Genomic DNA, 14578 nt, shown 5'->3' with positions numbered 1-14578 from the left:
TGCCAGTTACCGCGCATCGGACGGATTGATATGGGAGGAGGGCGAATCGCACGATTTCTGGCGGAGCTGTGATTGAAGAGGTTGTGAATCTGCTCAATGGAGCTAGAAAAGACCTTGCGTGCGCCATTGGGGACTCGATTGAAGGGTGAAGGTTACTCTGAAGCTAAAGTTTCGTCGGAACGGATTTCAGGACGGACCGATGTGCCAAGGTGTGGCGCTTGGCACCCCTCCTTGAACACCATCGTCTAGGTGTTCACGATGATGCTTTCTATCTAAACATCTCCTAAGTGGCGCGAATACGCCTCATCTTACCCAAAATCTATAAGATAGTGTTGTGTATGCCCTATCTACTGCCCTACAGGATGAGGAGGTTTGGGTATCAAAACTACTTCCAGCTTCAGCCTTGGAACATTGCCAATCTGCCATGCAGTTGCTTTAATGTTCCAAAACATCAAATTTTTAAAAAAAAACACCATAATCTTGCTATGACGTCTAGTCTCCCTACATCCAGACGACAATCGCTAATCATATGCATTGTCCTCGCAGACTCCAATTCCTACCAAACAAGAACATGCTTTAAATAGTAGTTGTGAGGTCTGCAATCCTTCTTATACTCTGACTCGGTCATGGGGCTCTGGGAGCACTTTTGTCATCTAACCCCTCTACCTCTATCACTCAAAATCCTCTCAGCCATCTTCTCTGCAAGAGCATACACCGTGGCACTCAAATGCCCGCTGACCTGCATCGGAATCACGCTCGCATCCACAACTCTGACATTTCCACTTCCGTATACTCTTCCCTCACTATCCACTACACCTCCAAGCTCTTTACCCATCATAGCGCAAGTGCTAACCGGATGCTGATTAGTACTATAACCAGCTTTAATCCACTGCTCCCAACTCCCATCTCCATAGTCGGCACCCTCAGGCACTATCGTAAAGCTAGGCGCAAGTTCACTCGTAACGTATGTCGATAGCGGCGGAGTTTTGAAGAGCTGCCGTAGGCGATGGGCTGCTGCTGCTTGCACATATTCATCAATTGGCAGCTGGAAGAAATTGGCATCGATACTTGGTTCAACCATGGGATCTGAGGCGCCAATGTGGACGCTACCACGGGAGAATGGTAGCAGGTTCCAAAAAGCAGAAGATATCGAAAATGGCCCTGGGGCCCAGAGAAGCTCTGCGAGTGGGACGGTGCTGTTGGAGTTAAATATAAGGTCTGCTTGGAGTTTGAGAAGGCGTTCTTGGTTGGAGATAGTTGTTTCGTTGGCGGAGCCTAAATCTGCGGTGACTGTCGCAGCATACCGGCTGATGTTGGAATGGACTGATCTCGAGATGGAATCAAAGTCGGCGCCGAAAAGATCCTTTGCTGTAAGATACGTGACGAAGCTGGGATAGCCCGTCCAGTTGACTGGAGAAGAATACGATATCACAATGTTGGGTTGATCTTGAAGATTAGCGCCAACTCCTAGGAGAGGAATTACTGGATCAATGCCGAACTTCTCAAGTACTGCTGGATTTCCAACGCCGGAGGTTTCGAGGAGTGCAGGAGATCTAATGGACCCAGCTGAGATTATTACCTCTCCTGTCGTGTACAGGGTTTCGGTGGAATTGGTTGGTGTGATGACTTCGACGCCACGAGCGTGCATTATCGAATCTTTAGACGAATCTTCCCACACGATTCGCGTCGCTGTAGTGTTGAGAAAGAGGCAAAGATTTGGTCGAGACCCACTAATAGGATAGTAGTATGCCCGAGCAGCATCTTCCCGGATGTTCGTCGTCGCATTCAGCGTGAGCGGCCATGTCGTGAATCCTGACATAGAACCATCGTTCGCATCTGAATTAGCATGGTACCCAAGGGCTTCTGATGTCTGGCGTAGTATATCCGACATATTCTGTCCCATCAGATACTTGCTCCAACCCACAGCTACCGCTCCATTAAACCCATGCGCCTCACTCTCAAATGTCGCCCCATTTTCCGTCTGCACTTCGGTTGGGTGTTGGAAAGCTTCCTTCTTTAAATAATAAGGCCATAATCCCTCCCAATTCCAACCTTCGTTCCCGAGCTTCTCCCAAGCATCAATCTGCACCTTCTCAGCTCGCAAATACGTCATTCCATTGATTGTGCTGGTCCCCCCGAGCGCTTTTCCGGCATTGTATGTTAATGTACGATTTCCCGTATACTTCTGAGGTCTAGAGATGTACGACCAGTCGATTGAGGAGCCCAGGGAGAGACCAAAGACCGTGACAGATGTCACATTGGGGTTGTTGAAGACTGAGTCACCTGCTTCGATTACCGCGACTGAGATGTTAGAATCGCTGGAGAGACGGTTTGCGAGAACAAGGCCAGCAGTGCCACCACCAATTATTATGTAGTCAAATGATGTCGAAGCGCTTGAGGAAATGGCAATTGGAAAAGTGAGAAGGGCCACGAGATGGAAGCGCATCGCCTTAGAGAACAGGAAGTGGGTTACTTGAATTCGTACCTGAATTGAGAACGAACGGAAATTCATAAGTGGCTGGAGGGATTTCGGACCACCTCTTATATGTGTCAACCAATGACGATGTTGTGCGGAGAATCGGAAAGTGGTTGCTGTCACCTTCCCCACATTACCTAGGGAGCTTCCCTTTGGGGACGAGCTAGTAACCACTTACTTTAACCTCAACTCCTCCTTTGCATCTCCAAACAATCTAAGGAATTTCCGTACGAAGTCTCGAAAATGATTTAGCATTCCTCCGGAATATGATGGCGGGCGATCGAGCCGAGCCGATACTAGGCCTTATTTCCATACTTCTCCTACTTCATTCCATGGCTACCTAGGTGGACTGAAGGGTGTGAGACCTCTCCTTCATCTTTGTCCCTTGAAGCTTTCCGTCTCAACGCACGTCGTTATGGCAAAGGGTTGGGACTGTCATCTTCAAGTCAGAATGCAACCCACTCTTCCTAGATGTGATCCAAAGCTCGAACGGCCCTTTCTAGACTGAATTGATTTTTACTGGCGTTACACTACCCACCAGCAAGCCCAGAAGTGTGTATCACGATAGAAACATCGATGTTGTGGTGGTTGCCGCTTTGTGGCTGAATCAACCCATGCATCTCGCGTCCTGCTGCCGCTTTCGCGGGATCAGGTCAGCCACCATAATTTGCCCTGACAAGAACAATCTCATCTGATTTTTCCCTCTCTGAAATTTGAAGTACGCAAGCCTCAAGATCAACAGGTACTTTCGCTTTTCACCACCGCGAAAATGTTATGGACAGAGTCGTCTTTTCGCCTCCTTCTCGTCGCCGTTGCAAATGGATCGTTTGCGCAAGCATTACCTATTCCGCGAGGACTTACATCGCCCGGCACTGTTGACCCTGGGGTGGATGCCTGGGCGGAGGCATTATCAGGCGTTGGACCTCTTATCCTCCTTGTTGGTGAACGAAATACCAAACAACTCCTGAGAGACATGCGAGGAGCTCACAGCATCCTCAGCCTTGCGTTTGCTCCACTTGGGTTGCTCAGCGTCCTTACCAGTATGATACGGCTGTGCGGGGCTCATGCATTGAGGTCATTTTTAGGATACCAACATGAAGCGAGAACAGCGGCAGCAATGGAGGTCACTCGAGTTAATTGTGGAAGCGTGCATGCGGAAATGGTGGACGGTTCTATCGTTCGGTCAACAGTGCCAAATCCACCCAGCCAGGCACTCGCCGTTGTGTCACTGAGTGGCTGCTCAGAAATTGCTGTGGTTGAGTGCATGGAGCAAATCCGACACTGCGAAACTTTCCAGAGCAGACTTCAAATGAAAGGAGCTCCCCAAGGTGCTGCGGATATAAACTGGTGTTTTCGGATATCCTCTCAAGTTGGCAATGAAGAATCTGCCCAAGCCATAATGTCGATTATCTCTGAGGTTCTAGATGTTGGGGATGGTTGCTGTCAACTTCATCGAAATTCACAGCCACTTGTTCAGGCCAAATCTTCTTCTCGGCCCATGCCCTCTCGCCACGGTTCATCTGGCTGGTCCTTCTACTCATCATTGACTGGATCGACTCTGCTCTCCCGCCAGAGTTCATCTGCTAAAAAGTTAGATGAAAGCCCTCCCTTCACTCTCCCACGACCTTTGAATGTCAGCTTTCTCAGCACATTCACTGGGATATCAGAATTCAGTGCGGGCCCTCCGACTCCGAAGTTTTGGTCATTCTTCATCGCATGCATGTCCCTAATCTCAATGCTTGCTGTTCAGATCCTTAGCTTTTGGAATAAAGGCTGGACATCCGCTGCGCCAGTTATGGTGATTGCCGGCTACATCGGGTTATTCGCTGGAGTCAGTGCCGCCGCATGGTTGATATACGACTCCCAGGACTCGGCCAACCTCGCTGTTCGAGCATATAGACGTGGAGCAGAATGGAAAACTGGTGTTATCGTTGCCATCAAAAAGCCAGACAGTATGGATACTTCCGGGACCCCTCTACAACGAAACAAGTCAAAGGCCATGAACTTTGAAGCAGTCTGGCTAAAGTCTCCATCTCGACAACGACTCGTACTCTCATGGATTGTAACGCTATTCTTAACGTTATCATTCGTTTGCCACTACCTTGGGCTTCGGTCATCGAAGTGGTGGCTAGCAATAGCCGAGCTGCTCATATGCTTGACGGCGGCCTTTGCTAGGACGATGATCAAGTCCGAGCCTTCCCGGGACAAATTCAAGCAAGACGGCGAGGTGTTCGTGGATAAGCGCTGTTACTCGACCGGCGTGCTAGATTCTGGCCGACCGATGCGCATTGAAAAAGAGAGCCGATCTGGCAATCTTCTCGATCTCCGGATGTACTCCCTTCAAAGGACCGAGTGTACACCAGCAAAAAGCGAGCTCATCGCATGGCAAGCTGCAAAGCTCTTGACTGAAAAACCAGATATCGCCAGCTATGTTCTGCAACTCACCGATATGAGCGTAACGATATGCAAGGGCGATGTGCCCACCGAGCGCAAAGTTATAATTGCATTTTCTGGAGGAGTTCTCACAGAAGAAGGCCTCGCGTTTCCGAACGCGCAAATGTGTCTTGCTTTTCCGACGCAGGTGTCTGACCTTGCCGCCCCGACCCCTTTGCTTGTGAGAGGCCTCATGCGTCAGCCTGAATGGAGTATCGATCATCAGCATCTGGCGAAGAAGAACTTGCCGTGGTTAGGTGGGATGTATATTACAACGATGGATTCTATGCTGTCGTGGTGGATTTTATCGGAAGATCGCAATGATATGAGCGATCAGCATAGCAATCTTCATGGGTCGATGTTGCTGGTGAGCCTCGCTTTCTTTGTGGCGGTTTTGAAGGACTACGGAACCGATGTAGAGCTAGTTAAAGGTATTGAGAAATCGAACAAAGGCAGCAGTAAAGAAGAGCACGATATTGCTAGCCATCTTGTAAGCTTCCTAGGTGAACAGCTCAAGTAGGGATGTGTATTTTTAGGAGTCGGCAACAAGGCATTGGAAGATGAGTGGCTTTTGTCATATATGATGCTGTTTAGCTCGAAAAGGTTTAACTCTATCTAGTAGCATTTTGTCCAGAAGCTTAAGTTGAAACAATTGCTATTCATCCTCAAATGTGATCAACAGAGGTCTCTTGCGTCATTAGGTAGATATACGTAAGACGGAGCATGATATCAGCCCCTGCGTTGACCAAGAACAGCCAAAAAAAAATGATATGCAGTAAGTTTGTTAGTACTCAAACTTCGCTATTGAAGCAAACAACTTTATAGAACATTTCGAAAGAAGTTTATTCGCCTCATCGAAGTCAACCGGAAATTTCTATCTATACGGTGAAATTTTGACCTCGCACACGTCCAGAATTCAGCTTCGAGCTATGTTTGGGGAGATGCCTTGCAAGTTAAGCTTGAACACGATAAAGAGGGTCAGTTCCAGCTCAACGGCGCATTACCACGAGTTCACCTACCGTGAGCCATCACAGACGCCATCCATTTGGCACGGATGTTGGATATTGAACTCCTTTGGGTTGATATACTCTGCATTTGCCAGGGTCGATGGGAAAGTGATATTGAGGGTCGATTCCGCAGCCTGAGAAACTTTGAAGCTATTGGGAGCACCAGAGGCATGAGGAACTAGATTGGTAGTTAAGGAGGGTACCTAAGGGTATATATATGCAAGGAGTGAGCTAGGTAACAGGGTAGGCAGCATATGACTATAGCAGGCAGACGAAACTCCTGAGTACGAGCAGGTGGTGCAGCTGGGAGAGCTCCGCTACTGCAAACAGAAACATATCTCGAGAGGCTTTCATCACAATTACAGCCGCCTCTGAAAAGAATGCAATTGCCGGTCTGCTCGGCCTCCACCCTGGAGCTTGCTCTTTTGAACAGTAACTGGTACAATATGTCCCATCAGACGACAAATCCGAACATGCTGGCCTATCCCTAGTTATAATATGCAGTCCCCGACCTGTGTGGACTTGTGACAAGGACTTAACGATTCCTGTCACTTAGGTGTAGATATAAGTGTGTGGAATACTCGAGCATGGACTTTTCAAGAGGGCTATCTACCAGGCCGTAGTCTTATCTTCACTCAAGAGCAGGTCTTCTGGGTCTGCGATGGCGCCTTCTTTTGCGAGAATTCGCATCTCGAACTTCCGTATGTCTACGAAAAGGGACAGTTCGATACACCTCTACGTGCAGAATTGTTTGCACACAATTAGGGCCGACCATTATCCCGGAAGAGAATCGATGGACCGCTAGCTCAGATAACAACTAATCGTCACACTTTCCGGAAGATGTACCAAGGTGCTGTTTCACAATATACGCGACGCCACTTGACCTGCCCTGAGGATATCCATGATGCCCTTCAAGCTGTTTTAGAGGCATTTGAGCGTATTTTTGGCGAAAAACTCCATTGGGGACATCCTCGATCTCGATTTGGTTTGTCATTATTTTGGTCTGGTCAAATCACTATGACCAATACGTTGTATCGCTACACGGCCAAAACAATCAAGTCCACCTACCGTGCTGGTCATGGATGGGTTGGGTAGGTGTTGCCGAACTAGGAGTGCACGATGAACGACTTGAGAGATAAGACCACACGACATACTCTTTATTCAGTGTTCTTATTTACTATTACTCTTGACAAATTCATTCTATGACAGCCCTAACTTTGATAGTGAAACTTGTGAGATCATGTGTTCCGAGCGCCAAAGCGACCCTATCCGCATCATGCCGATTGTGGGAAGCAATCGATTTGATTTCAATGAAAGTAGCAAGAAATGGAGTTATCCCGGTCATTTGGCAAGGGAACTTCAAGGCCCTTGTTTCTTTGGACGATGTCCAGAAGCATCAACCCGACCAGGCTTCAGTGCATACCGAGTAGTCATATTATTTTCTTCTGGGCGTTTTCAGCATCTTCCATCGTCGAAATACCAACAAGCTCTAAGACCGAAGAAGTTAATATTATCAAATGAATTAGGGGGTGGGTACATCTTACAAGAGGCTGACCGTCAAGAGCCGTCAGGGGGATTGGATTGGGGGAGAGGACCCCCGAAACCGCTATCGTCACCTAAGGATGGAGATCTATGTCCCGAACCGAACGGAGAAGAGGATCTGCCTCTATCGCACTCGAATGTTGGAGCTCTACCCCCAGAGTCAAAGGGTTGATATTGAGAACTGAATCCGGAAAATGGTTGATAGCCGCTGTACGAGGCGTCGTATCCGCCGCTGAACATATCCGAGAATCCTTATGCTCAACCGTACATGTGGCCGCACTTGGAGATCCCCAAAAAGGTCTCATCGCCTGAATACTCACCAATTTCCCAGAGTGCCCCGCTCACCGACGTACACATTTTCTGGTAGTAGGGATTGCCAAAATTGCCGTTTTCACCCCGCATACCGCCCCCGCAATGTCCATGCCGAGGACGAAGGATGTCTTCGATGCGATCCATAGTGCCTATAAACGCTCGAGGATCTGAATAAGGCATTATGTCTCCATAGAAGAGGACTCCATCTATAGTCTAGTACAGTCCCACAGTTCCTCTTCGTCAAGACGTTCGAGTAGGTTGGCCGGAATTGGGTAGAAAACGTGTATCTCGCGACCAAAGGGTGGGAACCATCCGTCCTTGTAGTTACGTGCTCTCATGACATATCGAGATGTGAGATATCGGCCGTAAAAAGTTATGAAGGGGTGGGCCTGCTGTATCCTGCACGACTGCTGCGCACTTCAGACATGGTCAGCGGATGCGATTATCACTATGAAGGAAAGTCTTAACATATTTCACCGTGACGGTTGACCATATGGGTCTTAAAAGAGAACCAACATATTATGAACAAGTTAGTAACCAACTAGAATATGGAAATTGGTCAACCGGTAAGAAACAAAGGCCAATCGCACATACTGTGAAATTTGGATTCTGTGGGTGGACCAGATAATTGCAAATGTTGGATTGTACGAGGATATTTTCGAAGTCATCGATTGGGGTATCATACCTATGCGCCTGCAATGCCCCTCAAACCAGCGGTCCTTGCCAAAATGCAACGTCCTGTTTCTCAAGAGGATCTACCCTCCCCCCTATCTCTCTCAATCCTTGCCCGAATATCTCGGACTAATGCCTTCGCATCTTCGACCTCCACGCCATCTTGACACAGCTCATTTGCGAGCTCCATAGCCCTTTGATACATGCCTCTCATGTATTCATATCGGGCAAGCCACAATCTAGCCTTACTCGTTGTCGGGGTAACTCCGACTCCACCGCTAGCTTCCCCACTGAACTCTTCGTATTCTGGACCTTCTTCTTGAGCGAGCACTAGCTCCATATAAGCTGAGCACTCAGTCGTTTCTTGGATGCGCTCGTAGAGCAAAGCTATCTGGTATAGAACATCAGGATCAAGGACTCCTCCCCCTAGCCCAGGGGTTTCGCCGCTGCCGAAGCTCGATCCTACTCCAGCGTCATAGTATGAACCTGCAACTAGGGCCCGTTTGTATGCTCGTATACCGTTCATGACCTTCCCCACCTTTCCAAAACACTGACCAACCGCCATCCACATCTTTGGGTCGTACGGACGGAGAGCTGCAGCCCGTTGGTGATAGAATAGAGCATAGGAATGCATTTCTAAGACTTCATAGGTTTGGCCAAGGCCATACCATGCGCGGTAGTCCTTTCTATTGACGTCCACTGCACGGCGGTATGATTCAATGGCGGCATGTGTGTTTTTCATTTCCACAAACTCGTGACCCATTAACGTCCAGGCAGAGAGGAAGTTTCGATCTAGGGTAAGTGCTCGACGGAAATACATAACAGCCTTCTCATGTTCTGATTTTAGGGAGTAGTAGTTCCCTACTACACAACATGTTTCGGGTCGGAATTTGTCGGTTGCGGTGGCAAGTTGAGCTAAAAAAGCCAGCTTTGGCCTTAGACCCATTACATAAAGAATGTTGGAGTAATTGTCCAGAGAGTCGATGCGGTGCGGGTCTGTGATGAGAAGATTGGAGAAGATTTGCTCGGCTTCTTCAAAATCTTTAGTGTGGTAATGCAAGAGTGCCCGCTGAGTCTGCAGGAATGCAGAGGTGGGGAAGAAGGACAAAATTTGCGTAAGAGAATTATGGACTTGCTCTGTCGACTGGTAGAGTTCCTGAGACGCGCTGATATGAAATATGAAGGAGATAATATTTTGAGGCAGCCGCATTTGAACTTGCTGGAGCTAGAGTCCCGTCAGCTAACGAAATATGACAGAGCCGGCTAACTTACTTCCTCTACCGTCCCCAAGAGACTGGATAATTCCTGCCATGTGCCCCAGTTGTAGGGATACTGGTTTACACTACGAACGAAGAAGTCAACGGCCAACTTCTCGTTCTTTCCCTTCGCGAGGACGATGCCGTATAAGTATTCCAACCATCCCTGCGGCTGTCTTCCGCTCGATGGTAGGTTAGTGAACCATTCCTCGAGTACTGCAGAGACACCCGACAACTCCTTGTTTAGAGTTACGCCCCCATCCTGAGGACCTAAGATCATTTCACTCTCCTCGTTCATTCGCTTCTCACCAGCAATGTACTTTGCATACAAAGCCAAGAACAGCGCTTTCTGGCTCAGCCCCAGTACCGACCTTATCGAAGTCGTTCCTTTTGATGGAGTACCCATTTTTGCCTTCCCTTTCCAAGGGTGCTTTACTTTTGCGGCGGGAGAAGGTATGGGATTTATAGAGCCTTTCGGCAGGGTGCTAGGGAGGAAGACGGCGGCGCATCGATCGTACTCTCGGCAGTCGAACAAAGACTTCGCCAAGAGAAACTTTGGCATTTCACGGGCCTCGAGTCTTAGTTCTGTGGCATCCTTGTGGAGCTGTCTTATCGGGGTACGGGGAGGAGCATCGGACATGGGAGAGTCAATTTCGGTGTCGGAGCCATTGTCGTCGGACGAAGGTAACGAGTTCAGCAATTCAGCAGCCCTAATATTAGTTAGATAAGACATATGTACCGCTAAATGGAAGACGCAATACCATTTTGCGGACTGATAAAGGCAGCGTTCGGTGCAAGAAACGACAGCGTCCTGAAGCTGCGCCTTCAATTGCGCCTCGTCGGCAGGGGATAAAGTGCTCATTGAGAAGAAAATCAACCGCTAGGAAAACTGATCACCTCGACATCTGAACCAGGAGTGGTAAAATTTGAAACGCGATATGAGGGCGTTGAACGCGTCTTTTATCTTGGCGAATGCTCTTGGATGGTGGGGGGCTCGAAAACAATAAACGGCGAAACAGTTTCTCCGCGATCCGAACCGAAATTACCTCTCACCGCCCTCCCTTCCCTTCAATCCCTCCCTGCTGCATACCGCAGGACATTCCCCGGTTTCTTAATTTGTGAGAACGTCAATACACCAAGATGCCGACCACTCTGAAAGAATTCGAGAGCGTCTGGCCCCGCATTACGGTAGACCTCGAAAGCCACTGCAAACAATATAAACTTCCACAGCAGTCACTTGATTGGTTCGTCAAAGTATCTCCCACCAGACTCCACCTAACACCATGTTCACCCTGACCCTTCCAGCAACTCAATTACAATACCGTTGGTGGGAAATGCAATCGAGGAATGTCTGTCGTCGACACTTCTTCTCTCCTTCTCAACAAAACTCTGACCCCCGACTCGGAGGACTATTTCCGCGCTGCTCTTCTGGGCTGGATGATTGAATTGCTCCAGGCATTCTTCCTCGTCTCTGACGACATTATGGACTCTTCTAAAACCCGCCGTGGAAACCCATGTTGGTACCTCGTGCCGAAAGTCGGAATGATCGCCATCAACGATGCCTTCATGCTCGAGTCTGCCATCTATTTGCTCCTGAAAAAGCACTTCCGCAAAGAAAAGAGCTACATTGACATGGTCGAGTTGTTCCACGAGGTCACCTTCCAAACTGAGCTCGGGCAGCTGTGTGACCTGTTAACTGCACCCGAGGATGATGTGAACCTCGACAATTTCAGTCTTGAGAAATTTACCTTCATCGTCATCTTCAAAACTGCTTACTACTCGTTCTACCTCCCTGTTGCCTTGGCACTTCACTTCTGCGGTGCCGCAACGCCGAAGAACCTTCAGACATCTCTCGACATCCTAATTCCTATGGGCGAGTATTTCCAAGCACAAGACGACTACCTCGATGCATTCGCCGACCCAGAAGTTCTTGGCAAAATCGGTACCGACATCCAGGACAACAAATGCTCGTGGTTGATCAACCAAGCTCTTAAGAAGGTCACCTCTGAGCAGCGCAAGATTCTCGAGGAAAACTATGGCCAAAAGAACGCTGAGTGCGAGGCGAAGGTCAAAGCCTTGTACCATGAGCTGAAGCTTGCGGACTTCTACTCGGAGTGGGAAGAGGAGCGTGTCGCAGATCTCCGGGCCAAGATTGACAAGGTGGACGAATCCGAAGGGCTCAAGAAGGAGGTTTTCGAGACGTTCCTCAAGAAGATCTACAAGAGGAGCAAGTAGGAAGTAATTCTGGACTGTACTTGACGTAGTGTTTGTAAGGTGACACGACTATAGATTGGCGTCGGAAAGACAAGGATTATGTACGCTCAGACCGTGGTTCGGTCGCTGTAGGTCAATTGATGCCTTGGTTTCACATTTTCCGCCATTAATTTCTTTTTTCTAGTTTGTTAGTGTCACCTTTACGACATGTTTGTCAACTTCTAGCCTCGTGGGGCAACAAATAACCTCAGGCAATTTTGGTGTGTATAATCTATCATTCCAGTTGCGTACAAAACAATGCAGGGTTCTGATGGTAGATTTGTTAGCGTGATAACATCTGAGTAATACTCACAAAAACAATATAAAAGGTAATAATCAGACCTATGTCAAGGTGCATTTTTGCGAGAGTTTACAACTATAATCCTCCTCAACGCAAGAGGGGGACCAATCCATTGAGTACGACAGTACTTAAAGCTCCATCCTAAATGCGGTTCACAGTGGTGATGTGTATTGCCAAGCTTGTAAAGAATAGAGAACAATACTCGCTAACGAAAATTGATGGCAGTAAAACGCTTTAGCCCTCGGCGGAGACTTGAAGGTGTAGTGGCCACGTGCAGCTTGAAGATTTTGAAGTACAGAAGTCAATGACACAGTGGGCATTCCTATCGAGCTAAATAATAGTTAAGTTCCGAAGCTATTCCTTCCCCCCCTCCCCCTTCCCCTTTTAAGGTATTCATTGATTGATCAGGAGAATTCATGAGGATGAACTACAACGGTGAGGAGGAAGATATTGCCTTCTTAAACTCTTGTGGCCTTTGCAAAAGGCCCATATGTTGAGGTGACTCCAATAGTGAACAATCGTCAAGTGCTTATCCATGTCCTACCAAACCGCCATATTCTACACTTTCTAGACTGCTTCCGAATCCTTCACGGGCGTCTCAGTGAAGTCTCCATTATCGGTGCCGAGGATATAAGTGATGCAAAGAGTTGTGAAAGGTATTTGCTAAAGATCACAGAGCAGGAAAATTTCTTATTTTTGAGATTATCGTACACCTCCATTGGAGAAACGTGCTCTCCGGTCAGCTGATTGCTGCAAAGCGAAAGAAGAACTCACAAGATGAATTGTTAGTAAATATTACATTTGTAAAGAGAAAGTAATTTCGGTTTTGTGATGTCAGAGTGAGGCTCCACTAACTACGTCAAAGATTAGCCATGAAGACATCGTCATAAGAGTGTACTCTACTGTACCGTGGGAAAGGAGCCTTAGGTACTTGGAGGAATGTTTGAGAAACACTATTCAGGGAAATAGGTGATGGAATCTATACATGGAATGGACGTGATGGATGAAGCTAAGCATCAAATCGTGACAATATAGCAAATTACTAATGGACACGCAATACATAAGCTTGGCAATCAAGGGGGGTAAAACCTACCTTCAAGGGGCGCTTCAAGATAGAAGGCACGATGTAATTTAGGATATGGACGGATAAGGAGGAAAAGAAACTTCGTGATAGATCAATATTGTCGATGTTCATGGTGCGCGAAGGTATTCTCAGTCCAAACACCGCTAAGCTTATATAGGCACTAGCGCCTTGGCTCAATTTACTGATAAAATTTCTCCTCCACCTCATTTTTTTGTTCCTTCAACGCATCCATCAGACAGTTCAGCCCCTCGTCTCACCTGCTTCTCTACGTTTTGTATTGATTGCGCTTTGAGTGCTCCATTGAGCGGTTGCGATTTCGCGATGCGGAGATGAATTCCTTGGTGCACCATTAGAGCTGGCCGCGCATTTCTAGGTTGCGTGGGCGGTGTCATAGGGGCTCTACATCCTTTCTCATCATCTTATTTGCTAATGATCAGTCTTCACTACGTTCCGATGGCCGGTCATAGCTTCCTGGCATCATCGTGAGCCTTGGGCGTTTCCGAAAGTAGCGATCATGTTTCACTCTGATGCCCACATAGTTGTTGCAACGAACTCAAATCAATGGTCTAATCTTAAGTAACATTATTAACACAAGCGTTTTTACTCCTGGCGATAATTTCCGGGTTTCTAATTCAAGGTTGCGGCCGCTTGTTGTTCCAGCCTAAAGGATCTTCAACTCGGTTCGAATCGATACAACACCCACGCTAGAGGATACATATCTGGAGTGATATCTACTTTTGGACTTATCATAGCTTTTTTCACTCTACTCGAGTTTGTATTATTAAGTTGACATATTTTAACTTTTTCTCAGGACAGGATCGGTGCTGTCAGTGCCCCAGCCCACGTTTCGCACCAATCACCACCTGTACACTTAACACGTCCAAGACAATGCACGCCCTCGCTATTTCGTATAGCTACGTCTCAAGCTACTACTTCCCGTGTCGCGATCGCATGTCCAAATATATCTCTCCATTAAGCACACAGGCGAACGAAGTCCAGACTCTTCGTACTTCCACCGCTTCCTTTTTCTCATCTGCATCCTAGTCCGCTTCTTTACTGTCACACGATTTGCGGACTTTATCTAAAGACTTAAAATACTACAACAGTTCATAAATGATCTGTAAAAGCAAAGCTTGCTTAGAGCAATAGTTAGCACATTAAGGTAGGCGTAAGGCCGGATGTCCTAGAGCGGGCTAGTATGGCCTCCTCTAACCTGTTTAGAGGTCACATAACCTGTACTTT

The 14578-nt window shown here is 47.7% G+C and overlaps 5 protein-coding genes across 5 annotated transcripts; 2 read left to right on the top strand and 3 right to left on the bottom strand.

Annotated features, from left to right (window-relative positions):
• Window positions 1–500: 500 nt before the first annotated feature.
• On the bottom strand, window positions 501–2446 carry BDR25DRAFT_266236 (alcohol oxidase; the record flags this gene model as incomplete). The annotated part of the gene is made up of 1 exon (XM_033686972.1): window positions 501–2446. The coding sequence occupies one exon, from the start codon at window positions 2444–2446 to the stop codon at window positions 650–652; it is 1797 nt and encodes a 598-aa protein (XP_033544675.1). The 3' UTR covers window positions 501–649.
• A 99-nt stretch (window positions 2447–2545) lies between these two features.
• Window positions 2546–7437, top strand: BDR25DRAFT_358104 (uncharacterized protein; the record flags this gene model as incomplete). Its single annotated transcript, XM_033695889.1, has 18 exons — window positions 2546–2568; window positions 2618–2710; window positions 2762–2921; window positions 2980–3128; window positions 3196–3281; window positions 3313–5412; window positions 5475–5497; window positions 5611–5684; window positions 5735–5794; window positions 5823–6036; window positions 6083–6102; window positions 6202–6308; window positions 6375–6440; window positions 6503–6665; window positions 6705–6991; window positions 7050–7080; window positions 7126–7331; window positions 7376–7437. 18 exons carry the CDS (start codon window positions 2546–2548, stop codon window positions 7435–7437), a joined length of 3924 nt encoding a protein of 1307 aa, XP_033544674.1.
• Window positions 7438–8530: 1093 nt separating this feature from the next.
• On the bottom strand, window positions 8531–10560 carry BDR25DRAFT_266233 (TPR-like protein; the record flags this gene model as incomplete). Its single annotated transcript, XM_033686971.1, has 3 exons — window positions 8531–9667; window positions 9715–10408; window positions 10460–10560. Coding segments are annotated over 3 exons (1932 nt in total), but the record flags the coding sequence as incomplete, so codon positions are not given.
• Window positions 10561–10782: 222 nt separating this feature from the next.
• BDR25DRAFT_266231 (terpenoid synthase) lies at window positions 10783–12208 on the top strand. Its single transcript, XM_033686970.1, has 2 exons — window positions 10783–10952; window positions 11004–12208. The coding sequence occupies exons 1-2, from the start codon at window positions 10839–10841 to the stop codon at window positions 11931–11933; spliced, it is 1044 nt and encodes a 347-aa protein (XP_033544672.1). The 5' UTR covers window positions 10783–10838; the 3' UTR covers window positions 11934–12208.
• Window positions 11982–12572, bottom strand: BDR25DRAFT_358101 (uncharacterized protein; the record flags this gene model as incomplete). Its single annotated transcript, XM_033695888.1, has 5 exons — window positions 11982–12056; window positions 12111–12219; window positions 12248–12293; window positions 12345–12393; window positions 12450–12572. 5 exons carry the CDS (start codon window positions 12570–12572, stop codon window positions 11982–11984), a joined length of 402 nt encoding a protein of 133 aa, XP_033544671.1.
• Between the last annotated feature and the right edge of the window lie 2006 nt (window positions 12573–14578).

Source organism: Lindgomyces ingoldianus, assembly GCF_010093535.1.
Source record: "Lindgomyces ingoldianus strain ATCC 200398 unplaced genomic scaffold BDR25scaffold_27, whole genome shotgun sequence".
Classification (NCBI taxonomy): domain Eukaryota; kingdom Fungi; phylum Ascomycota; class Dothideomycetes; order Pleosporales; family Lindgomycetaceae; genus Lindgomyces; species Lindgomyces ingoldianus.
Note: the sequence above shows the minus strand (reverse complement) of the source record. Positions and strands in the feature narration are given on the sequence as shown.